We start from the raw sequence: 21118 nt of genomic DNA, 5'->3' as shown, positions 1-21118 counted from the left end.
ATAAATCTATAAAGATAAGCCCTTCTCCCTGATTTTTTATTAATGAAATTATAAAAGCCACATTCTCCTTAGTCTAAATTTTCTACTAAATATACAAATAAAATTTTCTTATGAAAACAGGGTAGATAGAAGACAATTGGTAGAATCCCAAAGTACTTCACTTTTATTTCTATGTGCAAGTAAAGCTTCTTCAATATCAGGAGAGCACCAGTGCCTGAACTTGAGAATCAAGTTATAAATTATGATTCACTTGGGCAATATTTGCCTGAGAAGGATTTCTGTGATCATTTCCTGAGAAGTGGAGACTTCTCAGGAACAATCATGCCATCAGCCCCAGGACAGAGTGATCTGTAAACAACATGTCCTTAAAATGACACTAATTATATGACTGGAGATTTCCAGAGAGACAAATCTTTCACCAACAAAGCTGGTATTTCCTGAATTTAGTTTTTTTTTGTCTCCAATCACAGGAAGTGATATGATTTGGGCAAAGTAATTTTTATCCCATAGATATCCCCCAGAGAGAATGGATTATTCTGATTTTCCCCTATTTGAAGAATATTCATCTTTATTCTCCCTGTGCATATACTGGGAAATAATAACCTGATTTCCTAATAGGGTATTGACCCAAATTACGTTATTCTCTTATTACATGTTAACTTTTTTTTTATAACTTTATACTTTACTGGTATATTCAGGGTCTACAGGATATATAAGACTGTAAGGACAACAGGTGATATCATATACCTGGTAATAAACAATACTAAAAAATTAGTTATCATTCTGTACATTAAACAGTTCCTAGAATCAGAAGGTTATTGGCACTTGGCAGGGCCCCGGATCAAAGCCCTGGAAGAATTTCGCTTTCTTGTTGGTTGTTCCTTCTTAATTTTTTTCTGGCTTTCTTCATCTATTTCTTTTTAAAGCTTTTTATTTTATACTGGAGCACAACTGATTAACAATGTTGTGATAGTTTCAGGTGGACAGCAAAGGGATTCAGCTGTCCATACAGATGTATCCATTCTCCCCCAAACTCCCTTCCCATCCAGGCTGCCACATGACATTTAACAGAGTTCCCTGTGTTACACAGTAGGATCTTGTCATCCATTGTGTATATTACTTGTTACTTTCTTATTTTCAACATAAAAGCATCAAATCCACATTTCTTCCACACTTGAAAATAAGGCTTCCATCACATTGCCTTAAATGCATAAAAGAAAGACCTTTGCTACACGCTATTCCACACTGCACCTAAATTGTGGGCCTGGTACCTGACCTGCACAAGGACCACATGGAAGCAAATGAGATCTTGCCCAAGTCTGAAAAACGTCTCCTCTCCCAACACTACTGGAAAGGCCCCTTCATCCTGCTCCTTGGATGTTGCCAACAGAAACACAATCAGTACAGAAACAACTGGTAGTGCCATTTACATGACCCAACAGCCTCATACATCCTGACTGGATGAAACAGGAGCATCACTTCACCGACACTGAAGCCATAAGTGGTAGAAATACTTGGTATTTGGCCACCAATGCTATGAATGGCTATGACGTGTGCTCAGTTGCTTGGTCATGTCAGACTCTTTGCAACTGTAGCCCACCAGGATCCTCTGTCCATGGGATTCTCCTGGCAAGAATACTGGATTGGGTTGCCATTTCCTCCTCCAGGGGATCTTCTTGACTCAGGGATCAAACCCACATCTCTTGTGTCTCCTGCATGGGCAGGCAGATTCTTTACCACTAGTGTCATCTGGGCAGTTGGCTCCAAAATAACTATTGCATAAGAGGACAAAAAAGCCTGAGAAAACTCTGGTTCTTTGATTCTACAGATTAAAATACACATTTCAGTTAGAGCCATTAGATAGTATCACAAACTTCAAACCCAAACAGCACACATAGCAAGCTGGTTTGCAATAGCTGGAAAGCTGGCTGAGTATGTCACACTTACAGATTTCAGGATCCCTGTGGCATCTTCATGCAGCCATGTAGGGTAGACCACTTCATCGTTCAGTATGGCCTCAAAGAGGTCATCTTCGTTCTCTGCCTCGAAGGGCGCGTGGCCACACAGCATCTCGTACAGCAGCACACCCATAGCCCACCAGTCCACCGCGGGCCCGTAGAGCATCTCCTGGAGGATCTGTGCAAAAGGGGTGACGTGAGAGGAGCTCTGTGCATCTGATGAACAAACGCACCCTTAATGAGTACAGAAAATGAGGATTAGGAGCTGAAGTAAAGCAAGGGAATTTCCTGCCCTGGCATGCATGTTTCAGTCCATCTCCAGATTGGGGTGTATTTTCCTGGGGTCAAATCAGAGGCCTTCTCATCCCGGTGGTCAAACATCTATGATCTACTTAGGCCAAAGTAATAGTATACGCAGATCCGAACCAGAAAGCGCTTTGGGACTACATCTGTGGAGGAGGAGGAGATGGGCTCACTCATTCATATGGGGGCAATTCAAGAGCTTGTGGTTATTTCTACCAAATGAGGCCAGAATCAAAGCTCTATGTAGAGACAAAGAAGAAAATTAAATGGGCCAGGTGTAGAGTGCACTTTGTCCTCATTCAGGGCTAAAGCCTGAAGCAAATGCGAAGTTTACAAAACTCTTTTGGACTTGAATTTGTGCTGGGAGGAACCAAGGACATTTTCAGCCATCATTCACCCAAGGGGCCAGAGAGGAGTCTGGAGGTGTCAGCTTTCAACGCTGCCCACAAGCTGCAGCGTCTGCTTGGCCTTGCCTTTCCAATGGGGCTGCTGGGGAGTCTGGATTCCCAAAGCTGCTTAAGCAATGAGCACACTCACCTCCGGGGCAATGTAGTCAGGCGTGCCGCAGAAGGTGGCCGTGGTAACCCCGTTGCAGATCCCCTCCTTGCACATCCCGAAATCTGCCAGTTTGCAGTGGCCCTCGTGATCCAACAGTACGTTGTCCAGTTTCAGATCTCTGCAAGAAACACAGAGCAGCAAATATGGTGGGGCAGCTGGGCCCCAAACCACCTACCTGGCTGAGCTGGGTCATGAGATGGCGGGTCAGACAGCCGGGAGAGCTTTCTGCACCCACCCTTCAAAGGGGACACACTTCTCTGTGTTATGTGGATAACAGATTGAGATCCACTCTTGAAATCTGCCTCGTAGTCCTGGATGATGGTTCCATCTGAATGGGCTAACCACATATCAAAACACAGGCTGCCCATTAAAAACTGACAATGTGACTGCCAGGCTTCCCACTGACTACCTATACAGGAGACATCCACCCACCCTACACCCTGTTCTGTGGCATCTATCTCTGCCCACTGGCCTTCGCTCGGTGAAGTCCTAGAGCACGTGGCCACTGTGCGGCACACACTGTGATGGGCATCAAGAGCAAGACGACCCTTCTCCCTAAGGACCGCACTGTGTGTTTGGGAGACAGATATTCACCAGACTGTCAGCTCCATGGAGGAGGCATCAGATGCATCTGGTTCACACTGTGCCTAGCATAGTGCACTCAATAAATCTTTGTTCAAAGTATATACACATAGATGAGTGTGTGTGTGTGTAGATACATAAATATGTGTGTATACACACACACATATATTGGGGGAAAGAGGAAAGGAGAATGATGGGGGAGGGAGACAGAACCAACTGTTGTGTAATACAAATGGCATGAGAGAAGTAGGAACCACATGCTGTGGGAGAAAAATAAGAAGGAACAATTCATTCCTATTAGCGGCAGGACAGAGGTCTGTGCCACAGTAGAGGCAGAAACTGAGCTGGGTCTTACAGCGTGAGTCGATCTTCCAGGTGGGAAGCAGTATGAGACGGTCACCGTGGGCAGGTGGACAGGGCCAGCACACAGAGCAAGAGCAGAGATGAGGTGGGCTCAGGAACCCCAGGTGGCATACGAGGACTCACATGAAACACTGGGGCCATCAAAATGCCAGGGCTAGAACGCCGAGTTAAGTCCATACTGTGAAGGGCCCTGCATACCACACTAAGGAATTCTGATACTTAGATATTAGGCAAACATGACCCACTGAAGCTCTCTAACTAAGTTTTCCAGCTGATGAGAAAAGATCAGCTAGAGGGAAGCTGAGAGAGTCCAGGGAAGAGACGTTAAGACCTGAACTAGGACAGTGACAGATGGAATGGAAAGTAGGGATCAGTCAGCAGAGCTTGGGAAAAGACTATCAGGATTAAGGCCTGATGACCACTTAGAGGTAGATGAGGAGAAGCAGCAGCAGAACTGATGACTCCCGGGTTTCTGCCTTAGATTCAGTGGGTTAGTGGGGACATTAATGACCAGGGAAAAACAAAACAGAAGTGAGAACAGGGTTTGTTTGGGTATAGCCCAGATACATAGAAACCTCAGATATTATAGTGAGTGCAAGGCAAAGCACTCACCCTCCCTCCCCTAACCTGGAAGGGCAGAATCAAGGGAAGTGAGTTTCCAGCAGCAGAACTGCTTGGTGAAGGGTATTGACAGAAGTAGGAACATGGGTCAATTGTCAATAAAACTGTCTGCAAATGAAAGGCAGTGCTCCTAAGCACCCCCTCCCCAACATAGGCTTCTGACACCAACTGTCTCCCATTGCCACACCTACCAGGCATCATAACAGAGGGAAGCTGGCACCACGGCAAGCTGGGAAAGAGTCCCACACACCTACATCCTACTGTGGGCCTCTCAGTCTAGCCTTGGGGGAGGATTGGGGGAGCAGCCCTGCCTACAGGGCGACAAACTCTATCCTTTGATCTTTGAAGGAAAGATGTGCTCGGAGGCAACCACACTGGCTTAGCAGGGAAGGAGGCTGCCCAGCCAGCAGTGATGCTAGACGACCACCCTGACCTGGAGGTCTGCAGTCAACTGCCAGGTGGGAAGCTGCAGTAGCCGCGGCCTCCAGGGGCTGTGCCATGCGGAGTGGTGGTGGCCCCTCACTGGGCCTCTCCACAGCGGGGGCTACTGACTGCTGCTCTGGGCCTTCGCATCCCCAGGTGGCTGTGTCGGGGCATCCGTTTTCCCATGTCTTCCCATCTCTGCTCTGACAATGTTTTCCCATGTCTTCCCATCTCTGCTCTGACAATAAAGGCCTGTTGGGCTGCTTGGCCCAAGGGGAGAAGAGGCTGGTCGCTGTCCAGCCCAGGATCACATTGCGACTCGGGGGAGGCAGGTGATGACAGAACTGGCAAGACTGGTTTCCACACTGGGCCCTGCGAGTTGATGCGGCCGGACCACGTGGGACCTGCAGACAGGGGTCACTGGAAGCCACGCAGGCAGGAGAACCAAGTCCCATTTTCCAGGAATCCCCGGATAAGCAAGATGAGAGCTGCAGCACTTTCTCAGGCCAGCCTCCGCTCTGAGCTTATGCTTCAGGTGTCTCCCGGGTGACAGGCGGAGATATGCTGGGTGCCACTTCAGCAATGCGAGGCTCCTCCACCTCTAAATCAGACCCAGCCCCGGCCCCCAAGTCGGCCTCCTGCCCCTTTCCCTGGGCGGAATCCCACTTCCCACACAAGCTTTCAGTAGGCTCTGGTCTGTGGAAACCGTGTCCTCCTCCCCTGCCCTCTCAACACACACACAGTATGAGCAAGATTCATTAGCCCACATGAAGGCAGGATCCCAGAAGAACAGGTGTGTGTGTTGCAGGGGAGCAGGAAGGGTTCTGGTCAAGGCCACTGTCAAGAGCATGGTCTCAGCTGTTCTTCTAGACGTGATTTCAGACTCAAGGCCCTATTAGTGCCTGGTTGTCTGGCTCCTCTGGGGACTCATCAGTCCAAACACTGTCATCTCGAATATCTGCCAGCCACTTCTCATCGGCTCCAGGAGGGATCAAGGCCTTAGCGGATCTGAGCCTCGGGTCTGGCTTTGTCAGCACCATGTTCCAGCCCAGCAGCCCACCTCTGTGCGGTCCTACACTCAGAAACCTCTGACTCTCACACTGCCAGAAATGGTGGCTGCATTTCTAAAATCTCCTGAAGCCACTGTGCCTGCTGAGAGCTTGGAAAGGATCTCCTTGGGTAGAAGAAGCAAGTGCTAACAGAAACTTACAATGGTCTAAAGAGCCGACCTGAGATTGCTCAAGAGAGCGTGTGACTAACGTCCCAACTAAGCGGTTTGACTGCTTATTACTCAGCAGCTGTCACAGGTATCAGGACTTGTTTGGGGAGGGAAAAGTGCTTTGTCATCAGTTTCATACGCTGCCCATCACAATGCCCTCTGCACAGAGAAGTCTTGGGACATGGCCCCGCTGCTCAGGGCAAGGAACTGAGCGGCCCTAGGGATGTGACTTCACCTGGTCATAGGATGCCCCAGGGCAGACAGGCCAGTTCTACACCTCAGTCCTGATTTTGCAGTCTCCTTTTAGGCATTTTCAGAACTGGACCAGCCTTGAGGGAAATGCCATTGCTGGTTTCATACCAAGTACTACCTAAGACCCTGATGCTGGGAAAGATTGAAGGCGCGAGGAGAAGAGGATGACAGAGGATAACATGGTTGGATGGCATCACCGACTCAATGGACATGAGTTTGAGTAAGCTCCAGGAGTTGGTGATGGACAGGGAAGCCTGGTGTGCTACAGTCCACGGGGTCGCAAAGAGTCGGACATGACTGAGCAACTGAACTGAACTACCTAACAGGATAAAACTCTCAACTAGAACTAATAAGGGGGGTTGATTAAGAGCATAAGATAACCTGAGGATTCAGTTCTGCCCTCAGCCCAAATGTCTCAAACCTCCACTGTGAGGTCTGTGCTGATGTCCGCAGAGCACCCAGTTCACAGCTCTATGACCGACAACTTTCACTGCATTCGCTGCATTCTGTCTCTACACCTGTCTCACCCCTTGGCTGGGGCTGAGCATTATTGCTCCCTAGCCTCAGCGCACGCCTGGCACAAGATGCTGACCAAAGAGATAAACGGAGGCATTTTGGATGGGTCACGGTGAGTTGCACCAGCCAATTCAGAGCCTATTTTATTTTGGGGGGAAGGAATGAAGTTCCATAAACTTCACTGGGACCCTTGTGCCAAAGTAATTAAACCTACAAAAATCCAAGTGCTTTTCCTCTTGGAGAGAGATGCCAGGGGTGAAAGAAAGAGCCCTGAAATATAATAAATTCAAATTCTTTGCTTTAGTGGGGCTGGGGAAAAGACACCACTTTAGGGGCAATTATAAAGCAGAGAGGACCCAAGCATAATCCTTTCCCCTGGCTCACACACACATATGAAAGAGGAGAACACAGAGCCATTTGTGGCTCTTGTCAGCTTCCACGCTAAGGGTAAATAGCTATTTTCACTTAAACAAAAAAACCAAAGCAAAAAAAAAAAAAAAGCCACTCTTTGACTCCTGAATTGAATATGAAATAGGCAGAGAGGTCAGTTTTTGGCTTTGGACTTCCTCAGCCTCCCCAGCCAACATGTAAGTCAGCAGCCGAAGTTAACAAGGCTCCACAATGAAGATTACAAGTTCATACAGGGCACAGGCTCAGATCCTAAAACACCAAATACACAATTACGGCCTCATCATTCATTAGCTTATTGAGCAGTGGTATTTAATAGCTCTACCTTTGTTATGCAAGCACAGAAGGGTAGAAAGAGTTATTTTATCCTCCCTGACGGTTTGAAAGGTGCATTGTTCTTGCCGGGGTAATGAGGGTTACTTAAAATGCCCACAGTGGTTTCAGAGAGGATTCTGAAGTGGTTGAAAACAAAGGAAATTCAGAAATTGTATTTGTTTTGTTTCCACCATGAGCTATTCTGAGATTCATAAAACAGAATGACAGGAGGTCTTACTGCTTAGATCTCTGGACTCAGTTATTCTTCCAAAAGAAATAAAGAGCAGTGAGTTGAGACTGGCTCCTTGGACAACAATGCATCTAAGAGGCTATTCAGAAGCTATTTTTAATGTATCTTAAAAAATTGTATCATGGAACATTTCAAACTGATGTGAAAGTATGGTGAATAACATAACGACTCCTGTGGTGATCACACAGCAAAAACAGCTATCAACGCCCAATCGTGTTTCAACTGTACTTCTACTCCCTTCTTGACCCATCTTTTTAGTTGGATCTGGAAGCAAATCCAAAATATGAAATCGTCTCATCTATCCATATTTTAACATCTAAATCTAGAAGACTATTTCTTAGATAAAGTACAGCTTTGCTATTGGTTACCCTAAAATATACAGTCAATATACTATTTTAAGTATATTGCTTTTTGTCTGTTTGCTCATTTGTGTGTATGTGTGTGTCTAGAGAACCTGAAAAAACGTTCTGTGGATGATAATGATGACAACAAAACAACAATAACAACGATTAGTGTCAGTAGTAGCAACACACACTGAATGTTCACTAATGCTAAGTGCTTCATCCACATTCTTATTTTCCCTTCAAAACAACCCTATGAAGTAAGGTCTACATCAACATCATTTAGTGATCCAGGGATAAAGTCAGGATTTGAATTCAGTTCTGCTCACCTCCCTCTAAGTCCTGGGCTCCAAACCCACCACAGTAGGCACCCTCTCTTCCATACAGTGCTACTGTGTCACTGGCTAATTCTCCTAGTAGGCGGTTTCCTGAGAGAACTTCATCAATTAAAACAAGAATCATCTGATAATCAACAAATATCCTGAGACTGATTTGCCAAATAACGTGTCACATTTTTGTGACGCATTATTAAATGCACAATCAAAATTCTAGAAAAATAAATTTTTTGTTTGGTTCTTAACTTTTGCGTGGAGGAGTTGATTAATTTCACACAATCCTTGAAGGTACAGGAATAGGGGAACACATAGCAAATCTCTTTCTAGTTGTTAAATACAATGACGATAACTCTAAGGATAACTTTTCTAAGGAAGAAAAGCTGACGTGTAGGCAAGAGTTAAGAGGTGGCATTTGCCAAGAGAGTGAATTTGAATTATGACCTTAGTCTCAAAACAAAACCATTTAGGGTTAGTTTGTGTTTTAAATATCAGGGTTTATATAAACTTGACAGTTTTTTGAAGCAGGGCCAATTGTATTAAATTGGTAAAAGAATTCTAAAATGTCACTGAAAAAGCAAAAGCCTAAAATGTGGTTTTATCACATGTTATAGTAATGCCATTTGTGTGCTATCTAACAGAAGACATTCAGCCATTCATTCATCCAAATAATCTCTGGGTACCATCCATGAACCAGGCAATATGCAAGGGACTCAGAAGATGAAAGGAGACAGGAAAGAGCAGGAGCCTCATACAGCAGGGCCCAATAAGGATTTCAGACTTTGGTCCAAGAGGGAAAAAAAAAAAAAACAAAAACAAAACACTGAAAGGTCCTACACAGGAGAAAGATGGCATTAATCTGATTTTACAATAAGCCCCTCCAGCTACAAGGAAAACAGGTCAGAGGGGACGAGACAGAACATGAAGAGACCAGTGGGAAAGCTACTGGAGTATTCAGAAAAGAACTGATGGTGGTCAGGACCAGGGGCGGGGCAGGAATGTAAAGAGAGCTAGACAGATGGAGAACTACCAGGGGAAGACAGTAACAGGATTTAGTAATGGAAAGACGTAGAAGGTAAAAAAAGAAGAACGTATGAGCATGTTCTGACTCAAAGAATTTATTTCGGACATATCGAGGTATTTCTTAGACATCTGAGTAGACATGTTTAATGGGCAGCTGAATATACACTGCCAGAGCTTAGATGAAAGGCCAGGCCAGGGACAGAAAATGATGAGTCATTAGTTGGGTGTGGATGAGTTCACCTGGGGAGAGAGAATGGAATGGAAAGGCAAAGGCTTGGGATGAAGCTTTGGAAAGAGCATCCTGAGGATAACATCCCTCGTCACTTTCACACTCAGACCACAAACACTTTGTAGTTTAGTCACTCAGTTGTGTTCGACTCTTTGCGACCCCATGGACTACAGCATGCCAAGTTTCCGAGGCCTTCACTATCTCCCTGAGCTTGCTCAAACTCATGTCCGTTGCGTCAATGATGCCATTCAACCATCTCATCCCCTGTCGCCTCCTTCTCCTCCTGTCCTCAATCTTTTCCAGTGAGATAAATTATAGTCAGAGTGGGTAGCACAACTGAGTACCAGGAAAGAAAGATCCAACTCTTTTGCCTCCAATGAACCACATGTAGTCCTGTTAAGATTTAAAAGGCTTAGAAAATGTTATCCTTTCACGTTCAAAACCATTTCATGAATTCTTTGTAGGTTAAACTCGCAACCTCTGCTACATGAAGGGATCCTTTGGGGAGTGTAGATTTAGGTCTTTTACTTTACAAAGATGTTTGTTGCTGTATTGTGCATAACAGAGCAAATTTTGGAAGTGAGCTAAATTACTTATTAAGAGGGAAACAGCTAAATAAATTATGGTATATCCATGACAGAATTTTATGAAGGCTATTAAAATTGTATGAGGTATAATGAAGGACAAACAAACACAGGGAAATGTCTATGACAGAAATTTTGTGTTTCGAAAATGATTTCTTTTGTGATTATACAAATACTATTTTCATTCTATTAAATTCCATCATTCCTGAAAAAATTTATGGAGAAAAGAAGAACAGGTTTGTAGTCATATAATCTTTTCTTAATGCTACACTAACAAATGTTATGAAGTAACTTACTTTTCTCACTTAATGAACTTTTGGACATATTTCTATAGCCTGTAGATCTGCCTCATTCTTTGTAATGGTTACATAAAATTCCATCATAAAGATGTTCCCTAATTTAATTAGGTCCTTCTCCATAAACGTGTAGATTGTTTCTAATTGCTTGCATCTTTAAACACATTACTCCATGCAGTAATGAACATTATTTGCACTCTTATAGGAGGGTTACATTTTCAGAAGTGGAAATGCTGGGTTAAAGTGTAAAAATGTTTAAAATTTAAACAGACATTGAGTAACTGCCCTCTAAAAAGCTGGCACCAATTTATACTCCCACCAATAGTGTACAAGAGCATCCACTTACCTTCCTTATTCAAGTTAGATGTAATCACCCTTCCATCCTTGCCAATTTGCTAGGGGAAAATGATCTCACTGTTTTACCTTCATTTCTTGATTATTGAGATTAAACTTAAAAAAAAAATCTGTATGGTTAATGGCCATTTGTATTTCTTCTGTGTGTTGCCTAGTCACAAGTTTTACCTGTTTTAAAATTTGAGTTAGTTTTTGGATTATATTGTAGAGATTCATTACACATAATGGACAGCAGTAATTTGTTATATTGGTTGCAAATATTATTGTTCAGCTTATTTTATGATAACTTTCATATTTTTATATAATCAAATCTATCAATCTTTTTATAGCTGTTGGGTTTCATGACTGATTTTCAGGATGATACAATTCTAAATGAAAAAGCAGAACACAAAATTGTACTTTCAATATTCTCTTAATTATGTTATATGTCTAGATGATATGTTCATGAATGTTTTCTTTTTTGTACTTTCTAAATTTTTTGTAGGAATTACATATTACTTTGATAACCAGGAAAAAGTCGTAAGATATGTATTTCTGTATTTTGGCTTTAATCCTTTTCTTAGTCTCTCTACTCTTCCAGGCTATAATTCCCAAGGAAGATGTGTAGGGAAACTGATCTACTGGTAGGAGTGGAAATGATTTATTCTGGAAACCAGGTTGCTAGGGCATGTCGAAAAAAAGCACCCTACTTCCTTAGGGAATGTGAACATTTGTGTACTCAGAATTCTGACCTGTTGTCATAAGCTCATTTTTTTTAGCCAATGAAATTATTTTAAGTGTCTCACATGTACGTAATTATCATGAATGGCATTGATATTTTCAAATGCTCCATGATGTGTCCCTAAAGTCTTAACAAACTTAAAGATGAAAACGAGGCCCCTGCTAAATGAAGCAACGTTCTGAATTATTAAATGAGGTCCCCATGCCATTTGTCCTCATAAAGTGACATTTTAGCTGGTGTTTGTGAGGCTGACCTATTGCAACACTGGCTTAAGAACTAATATATGAAGCATGAACATTCATCATTATGAGAGTGAATGTAAAATAACTTATTTTCCAGTGAATGAAAAACAGTAAAACAATTTCCAACCCAGAAAATGTTAGAAGCTCCTTTGTGGCTCTTTTCCCCCTACCTTTTCATATTTCTTCCCAACAGCTACTTGAGATGGGAAATGATCATAAAAAATGACTCTGTGGCAATGACTCTATTTCATCCCCTTTAAAACAGAGCCGGAGACTCACAAACAAACCCCCTGAGGCCAGATGCTGGGCTCTATCCAGCTCTGCTGTTTGGTGCACTCGATACACAGGCAGCTTGTTTCCACCATCACCCCTGTGTACACATAGGACCAGCTTGAGCAGAGGGATTGAGAAAGTTCCCCCTGCCTTGTCTGATGGTAGGGGAAAAAAAAGAAGCACAAAGAAAACACTCGCTGACTCTCTGGACAAATGCAAGAGGCAATGAGTTTGGCTAATGTCCACCCCATGTGGATCACACACCTCCGGAGGACCATCAGATGAATGAGCCATCAAACTGGCAGTTGAGCCTTCCACATTTTTTTTTTTTTCATTCCACTCTCCCCTACACTTCCAGGAGGGTTGAAATTCCCTGGCTGAAGCAGCACAAATTTATTTAGGAGCTCCTTACAGTACTTTTATTTTATAGTTGCCAAGAAAAAACTCTCACCGATCCTTCTTGTCAAAACACTTCCTACGAGATGCCTGGCAGCATCCCGTGGGAGAGCAGGAGGCAGAGTGGAGGGCTTGGGACAAAGACACCAAGGAGATGACAGCCCCTTGGTGGCCAGGGACCTTCTGGCCATCGGGCCTAGCTCCAACAGAGAAGAGATGATGGGTACAACGTCAGACCTGGACTTGATGACTCAGGGGAAACACAGTGATCAACAAGCTGAATCCTCCTTTAACTACACAGGCCCCCCACTGCAGAGAGCCAAGTGCAACTGACCCATGGAAAACCACCTGCCAGGGCAGCTTGGCTTCCCAACCACAGAAATACAACAAGGAAATAAAGGTTCTCCAGCTGCAAGATCACCAACAGCATCAGGGAGTCATGGGGATTCTGAGAGCCTGCAAGCTGGGGTCAGGGTAGGCAGGCAGAAGCTCCTCACTGGCTGGCTTCTTGCAGGGCATGTGCACAAAGATGAGGATGGCAAGATTTCCAATAAGGAGGAATCAGAACACGGCTCCTCCTAAGCAGGAGGAGTCTAAGGACAATTGGGGCAGCTGTGGACCAGATGGGGATCCTGGTCGACAGATCCTGCCACGTTTATGTTGGACACACAGCACCAATACCAACAAACAGGTTCATAGAGTACAACTCGGTTAACATTACAGGGCACATGGCGCTAGGAAATGCCAGCTGTGGTTGCTGCCATCATTGCTGGAGACGGTGTAAATAAGGGACAATGAGAATGCTAACCTGTCCAGCTGTGGCTACTGGATCCCTCAAAGGAAACCCAGGGCTCTTCTGACTAATGGGACTAGATCCTGTCACAGAGGCAGTTCCCTGAAGAGAGTCCACCGAGAAGAGATAGTAATGTCCCTCCTTTGCCAGGGTTACTACCTGGGGTAAACAAGTAGCAAGAGTTGTTGCAGTGGATGCTGAAGGAACATGCAGCCTTGCAGAATATGTGAAGGGGACATGGCTACTACTGGCAGGGGGTGATGAGGAACAGCTTATGGCAGGAAGGAGTAGAGTTCATAGCCCCAACCCAGGAAGGGATATGCCTGGCAAATGGCTAAACACAAATCTTTGCCAGCATTAGTAATACCTTACACAATAGCAATTTCAGAGGGGAGGGGTCGGGAGGGGAGATGGAGGGAGACCGTGGCTGACTTGAATCAGAACTTTCAGCCACACCTATAGATCTCATCCAGTTATCTGCTCTCCCCATGGCGAAGAAACCTGAGCCATCTAAAGGAAAGTCTCTGAAAAGCCCAAGGACACCTGGAGTTCAGAGCCACGCCCAGGTCCTAAGAATTCAATGGAAAGCTCACATCTTAGTTATGGCTTATGCTCGGCACTGCTTTGTCTTCTGTTTTGCACAAAAAGTCTTGCTTTCCCCAATCAAATTACAAACTCCAAGAGTAGGCCTGGAATATTCCACAGGTCATTTCCAGACTACTGATCACAAGCTGGGTGCAGGGCAGCAACACACATCTGAGTTCTTTCCAAGAAGGAACTTTACTGGTTTCCTCCTAATGCTATGCATATCAGAGCAAAATGTGCAAAGCATCAAAATTTCCCCTAAAAGACATCCCCTTTGGGAGAAGTCAGGCTACCTCCTCAACACCTACCCTATCCATTCCCAGGACTTAGTCTTGACGCCAAAGAGCCCATGTTTTTTAAGAAACCATTTATATTGTTCACTTTGAAATATATGAGCACTTATATGTGGAGATGTTGTCCAAAGACTCCCCAGTTTTATGTAGTAATATTCTTTTTAATTGAACGAACTCTAGAAGATAGTGAATGACAGGGAAGCCTGGCATGCTGGAGTCCATGGGGTCACAAAGAGTCAGACACAACAATTCTTATTAATCTGTTAAATGCATAAGTGAGAATCATGATAACTTCCTATGATCTTAAATATCAACAGAATTCACAAGTCAGGAGGAAAAATATTTTTAGCTTGTGCATCTTAGTTTTGCTTTGGAAAGTATCACCTAACTTGCAAGCAAAAGTAGCAGATAAACACACCTTTTGAGAGGAGATTAACATTCTTCTTGCCTGAATGCTGGACTAATCTTGATCCAATAAATATAGGCTATTTCAGTTTGGTCACTTTCCCAGCACCTCAGTTTCTCTGTTAAAACATTGTTAAGGTCACAAGGTGATCAATCTTAGTCTAAACAGAACCTAACCTTGGATTTCACTTCATAAATAACCCATGCCACAGCATTATACATGCCTCTATGTATATTAAAAAAGCAATCTAAAGATCTATTGCAAATATAAAGTCTCATGCAGCAATAACTACTTTCTGAAAGTGAAAGTCGCTCAATCAAGTCCAACTCTTTGTGACCCCATGGACTGTATAGTCTCCAGGCCAGAATACTGGAGTGAATAGACTATCCCTTCTCCAGTGGATCTTCCTAACCCAGGAATCAAACTGGGTCTCCTGCATTGCAGGTGGATTCTTTACCAACTGAGTTATTTCTAATCCTCCTATGGGGCATATTTGACATTTCCTAGGGAACCATAGTCCATGCTGATGATTTGATAACAATCCAGAGTGACCATTTCTGGGGACAGAGCAAACCAGGACTTGTGGCCAAGAATGATAGATACACAGAGGCCAATCGCGAGTTCTCAACTATGCCCTTAGGAGGAATAGAGCCCCCGTTTACCTCTCAGTGTGCTTCCTTCCCCCTCCCCAGGTAACCTTGGGGAGGTCGTTCAACCAACTTTTGCCTTCCTGTTTCCAAGAGGTAGTGTAATGTGTGGTGAAGGGACTCTGGAGCCAGGCATCCTGGGGTGGAGTCTTGGCCCTGATCTCTACCAGCTGTGTAATCTTGGGCCAGTTACTTAACCACCATGTTTATTTCCTTATTGTGAAATCCAGATAACAGCAGTTCCTGCCTTATGGGAATTACGAATTTTTAATATGCATTGCTTAAAACAGTGCCCACAATGCATTGAAGTGCTATGGAAGCATCACTTATTATTTCCTCATCAACCAAAAGACCAGATAACAAATCACAGCATGGCCTATTACTTCAGATTTTTATGGGAATCAAAAATAATGGAGTATACACAGACTTTTTAAATTCTAAGTAACTACTGTAAGCTTCTGCATTTGGGGCAGGGAAGTCTATTACATTATTAAGTGACACACCTGGCTTATAAATGGCTCTGCAGGGAAGAGATCAAGAAGTCAAAGCAGGTTGCCTTGAGGTGCCCCCGCCTGGCGCCAACAACCAGCAAAATGTCTGAAGAACTGGCACAACCTCATCACCTAACACTTTCGTCTCCTTTGCACATCTTTGCTGAGACCACATTCTGAAGGACTAAGGTGCTCTGTACGGCATCAGCAGCCCCACCCAGAACAGCAGGAAAAGATTGGTTTAAGTTCATCTGCCAGCCAGTTCACTACAGGTACAGTTCGCTATCATACCATTTTTTAAAAATACATGTTTCAATGCTATTCTCTTAAATCATCCCACTCTTGCCTTCTCCCACACAGTCCAAAAGTCTGTTCTTTCCATCTGTGTCTCTTTTCCTGTCTCGCATATAGGGTCAACATTACCATCTTTCTAAATTCCATATATATGCGTTAATATACTGTATTGGTGTTTCTCTTTCTGACTTACTTCACTCTGTATAATAGGCTCCAGTTTCATCCACCTCATAAGAACTGATTCAAATACATTCTTTTTAATAGTTGAGTAATACTCCATTGTGTATAAGTACCACAGCTTTCTTATTCATTCATCTGCTGATGGACATCTAGGTTGCTTCCATGTCCTGGCTATCATAAACAGTGCTGCGATGAACACTGGGGTACATGTGGCTCTTTCAATTCTGGTTTCCCCCATGGGTATGCCCAGCAGTGGGATTGCTGGGTTGTATGGGAATTCTATTTCCAGTTTTTTCTCCTTAAAAAACTATACCATTCTTATGAGCAGTATGTACATGCGTGTGTACTCAGTCAAGTCCAACATTTTGCAACCCTATGGATTGCAGACCGTCAGGCTCCTCTGTCCATGGGATTCTCCAGGCAAAAATACTGGAGTGGGTTGCCATTTCCTCCTCCAGGGGATCTCCCCCACCCAGGGATTGAACCCAAGTCTCCTGTGTCTGCTGCATTGACAGGGAGATTCTTTACCACTGTGCTACCTGTGGCTGCTGCTGCTGCTAAGTCGCTTCAGTTGTGCCTGACTACCTGAGAAGCTCTTTAATCAGTATAAGCTGGAGGAGAAGAAAGTCACTAAATCCTACTGTTGCTATCAATAACATCACTCTGAAAGTGTTAGTGACTCAGCTGCGTTCGACTCTTTGAGACCCCATGGACTGTAGCCAGCCAGGATCCTCTGTCCATGGAACTCTCCAGGCAAGAATACTGGTGTGGTAGCCATTCCCTTCTCCAGGGATCAAACCCGGGTATCCTGCATTGCAGGCAGATTCTTTACCATCTGAGCCACCAGGTAAGCCCTACCATCACTGTGGCTGGAGACATTTATTTCCTTTCTGGAGAACGGACATGAAATCCACACCTCACAATGCAATCAAATAAAACTCCCCCTCATCTTCTACCCTTTCCCTGCCTCATTATTTGGGACATACACCCAATCATGGAGATGGGCCTCATACATTCAATGAAGTGATAAAACCCAGACATCACAAGGCCACTTTTGGGAGATGTTGCTACTAATTGTTCACTGTTTAAACAACAGGATGATAAATGAAGGTATCTTTTCAGTGTATCCAAGTCTCTTTTTTTGTCACATGTTTTCACAAATGAGTAGTCAACTCTGAGCACCATGCTTACACTGAAGCATTTCTATCAAGGCCACTGCACTGGTGTTTGCTTTCCTTTAACCACAAAGGTCACAGGTATTCAAGGGAAGGGGTGGGCAGACAGTACAAGTTCCAAATCTTGCCACGGGCTGCTGGTTTTTTTTTTTTTTTTTGGTTCTTGTTTTCCCAACTATATCTGACCTCCAAGGAGGTGCTTCCTGGTTTTCATTTTTCTACTTTTGTATTTTTCAGTTGCCCTTGGTGCCTAATACAGTGCCTTGCCCTTAATAAATGGCTGATATTCTGAGGAGCCTGCCCTCTTCACCTTCTAGTGTCGGTTTGGTTCTGAGACCCCAGAGAAGCTGGTTTTAGGGAGGCTGGAGTGGGGAGACTCTAGGAAACTGGTTGATTCTGGTTTGTGCTGATACCCTGGCACCTCTCTGGGATCTCTGGAGCAAACGTGTAGCTGCCATTGCCTACTGGGGTCCTGTCCTGGGGGGTGACCTTGGACCAGGATGGCACCCCAGGAAGCTTTGGAGCTCTGAACACACCTTCAGGTCTACCCACTCCAGACAGGAATCTTCCTGACCCGTTTAGAACCAAACCAGTTCCAGCCAAGAGATACCAAAAAGGAAAACTGGCCGTGCTTGGTGACTGCCTGTTGACGTTTGGCTGACAGGTGAGAGCAACCTTTGTTCCTGTGAAAGGAGGATATTAAGAATTCTGTTGACTGACTGAACAGGATGTATGTGAATCTAACTGGCCATCAGAGGACACAGTGAGCCTGAGAGTGGCTTCTGACATTAAGACAGCAGTTGTGAGCCGAGAGCACAGGGAGTCAGGCCCTCTGGTTGAGAGCTGCTGGGCAGCGCAGGGGAGGGGAAGGGGGGTCAGTGTGCAGGCTGGCATCTGGGCACACCAGAACCTTCTGATGGACATGCGTCCTACCCTCTCCTGAGAGGCAGCACAGGGGTCAGGGGGCAAGCTGGAAGGCAGGTGCTAGCTGGTGCACTGTCTGATCAGTCAGTCAAGGGACAGGGACATTTGTTTCAAGCCAGAAAGCAAAGTTTCTTGTCTCAGCTCTGCCACCTCTCTGGGCCTCAGTTTCCTCATCTGGAAAATAATGGAATGGGACCGAAAGCCACTTCCTCTCCACTGTTAACATCCAATTAAACACATCCAATGAAAATTACACCTCCTTCTTATATTTAGAACTGGATACCTTCTTTGCACCACACTGCCGCAGGCTCTATCCAGCCCATCTCTTGGATCACTGCATTGCCTCACTGGTCTCTTTCTCCTTTTCAATCCTCCATTCTCCATGCTCTGCCAGTTATTTTTTGGAATGACGATTCTGATCTTGTCCCTTGAACATCTGAATTTAAGAGGCTCCCGTCTGGCTATAGCATCTGTAATGCTCTATCATCTGGCCTCTGCTGGCCCTGCCAGCCTTACTTCCTCCCTACACTGTCCCCTGTCTGCTTTTCATTCCCAGATGAGCAACGTGCTCTCTGGTGGACAAATGCTCTCTGTGCCTAGAGCAGTGCTGCTCGATGTGTGGTCCGCCGACTGGTCCTCACCTGCAAACTGCTACTGGCCCACAGTGAAGTAGAAAATGAATGCATGAGGTAGCAAGGAAGTAAGCAGAAACCTTGAGAGTCAGCATGTATTTAGGAGACACTTTTACAACTATTTGACAGTAATTTTATGCCTGCTCAATCTAATAAAAATTTGGGCTTCTATGTGTGTTTTCTTTTAAAGTTCATTTTTCTTATAAAGTGAATAAAATTATAAAAAGTTTATTACATTTTATATAAGCGTTGGTCCTAAATGGATTGGAAAGGAAGAAAACCCACTGGTTTACCACCACAGAGAGTTTGAGGAGCTCTGGCCAGCATCCTTCTTCCTTCCCCTCTACCAGGCTTGTTTGACAACGGCAGTCTCACTGAAGGCTCTGCGTCTCAGAAAGCTCCCGTGTCACTTCCTCAGACAAGCATGGTGTCTCTCCTCCATGCTCCGTGGGAATGTGGTGCATACTTCTAATTATAGCATTGATTGCACTGACTGTAATCACTGTTTCCCTGTAGGTCTTTCCCAAGCTTATTTCAGCTCTCTAACCTCAGAGCAAAGGGCCTGGCACAGGGCTGCGTGGACAATTATGTGCTGGTTGAACTGAACAAGCCCTGTTTTTTACCCTGAATTCTGGTTGCATTCCCTTTATCTATACACCCCTTGAATATAAAATATATATAAAATATATTTTATATATAAAATGTAAAATTCCTGTGGCCCGTGTCTCTCCGTCCAATGCCTAGCTGGTGTTCTGTGTATCATGGGTGCTTAGGAAATGATGAAAAAATGACAGGAAATGTTATCTGTATCTGGGATTGTGTTCTTTGTGCCATCGAGCCAGTTGTACTCATTCCTCTGGCTCTCAATCTAGTCCTAAAGCTAATATAAGAAAGCTGGGCTTGTAGGTACAACAACCCATGACTAATGTGTGTGCCTAGTGATTAAACATCCTTACAACAGTGTGGTATTATAACCAGACAAGACAAATCACCTCGGTACATTCTGCATAAAATTAAAAGGTCACTCCAGGAAGAAAAAGAATAATGAGATTCCTGAAGTCCTTCATCAAGTTGAAAAGCTCATCTAATTTTTTTTTTTAAGGCATCTCATGGAAAACTCCAAAACCAGAAGGGATGGAATATTACAGAACAATTAACTTTAAAATCTCAGAAAAGCCTTTAAGCCTGAACTAAAGAACACAATTCCCACCATATGGTACTACTCTCTTTTTGAAAGTTGGTAAATCCCAAGTTTATTTGGGATTCACTGGGAACTAGTGGTTCCCTGCATTTTCCAGAGAAGGCAGTTTGAAAACACATTTCCTAAACCTCAGCTTTTGGGGTTCTACACTTAAACTTTCTCTTTGAAGCCATGGAAAAATTCTCCTCTGTGCTTCAGAGATCTTTCTTTTAAACTGGTATTTCAATCACCTGCCCGCTTTCAGGATGTAGGGTATGAAATCATCCCAAGGCTTCATGAGGGCTTCTGAAGCCAGGGACCCTAGGTTCACATATGGTCAGGAACCAAACAAGCCTCAGGAACAAGTGATTTTTTTTTCCCTATTAGAGAAGGAACTCTTCCTCATTCAACTTGAAAACAGAGAATCAGTTGATGAAAGAAAAATCACCAACATTTAAGATCTAAGTGATTATTCTGAAAACAGCACATTCTGACGGACTGATGTAGGTAATGTGCAAGCCACCCACACTGATGAACTCCAGTTTCACTCTGAGTTTCACCATCATTCGCAACAATGTTTCATCTGCCTATGGGGCCTGGGTCCCCCAAGTTCACAGATGCGAACTTCGGAACTTTTGGTCTGGGTTTCATGACACCTTTCCGGCCAGGAAGACGGTGCTATCGCTCCTCCTATAACTTTCCACCAATGCAAACAAGGTCACAAGTGCTGGGAGGCAGCAAGGACAGGTCTGCGTGGGCAGAGACTCATCGCCAAGGCAGGGCACATGCTTTCTCTTCAGCAAAAAGCATTTGTACCATCCTGTGGGTACACATGGGGGAGGCTGTGAGCGCTGCTTTCATCTGTGGTGACAGATGAGACAGCCTCCAAGCCATGGCTCTGGGAATGCCTTCTCCTCTCTGCATGGCTCAGGAGGCAAGAAGCTTCCTCTGCCTCACTG

General features: G+C 44.3%; 1 protein-coding gene across 1 annotated transcript in view; it reads right to left on the bottom strand.

Moving 5' to 3' along the window:
* The window catches only part of PRKCH (protein kinase C eta), a 237969-nt gene that overhangs the window by 19962 nt on the left and 196889 nt on the right, over positions 1-21118 (bottom strand). Inside the window, exons 11-12 of the mRNA XM_069596762.1 lie at positions 2799-2937; positions 1948-2136 (exon numbers count right to left, since the gene is read on the bottom strand). Of these exons, the coding sequence (XP_069452863.1) occupies positions 1948-2136; positions 2799-2937 (328 nt within the window). The remainder of the gene's footprint in view (positions 1-1947; positions 2137-2798; positions 2938-21118) is intronic.

Source organism: Ovis canadensis, chromosome 7 (assembly GCF_042477335.2).
Source record: "Ovis canadensis isolate MfBH-ARS-UI-01 breed Bighorn chromosome 7, ARS-UI_OviCan_v2, whole genome shotgun sequence".
Taxonomy (NCBI): Eukaryota; Metazoa; Chordata; class Mammalia; order Artiodactyla; family Bovidae; genus Ovis; species Ovis canadensis.
Note: the sequence above shows the minus strand (reverse complement) of the source record. Positions and strands in the feature narration are given on the sequence as shown.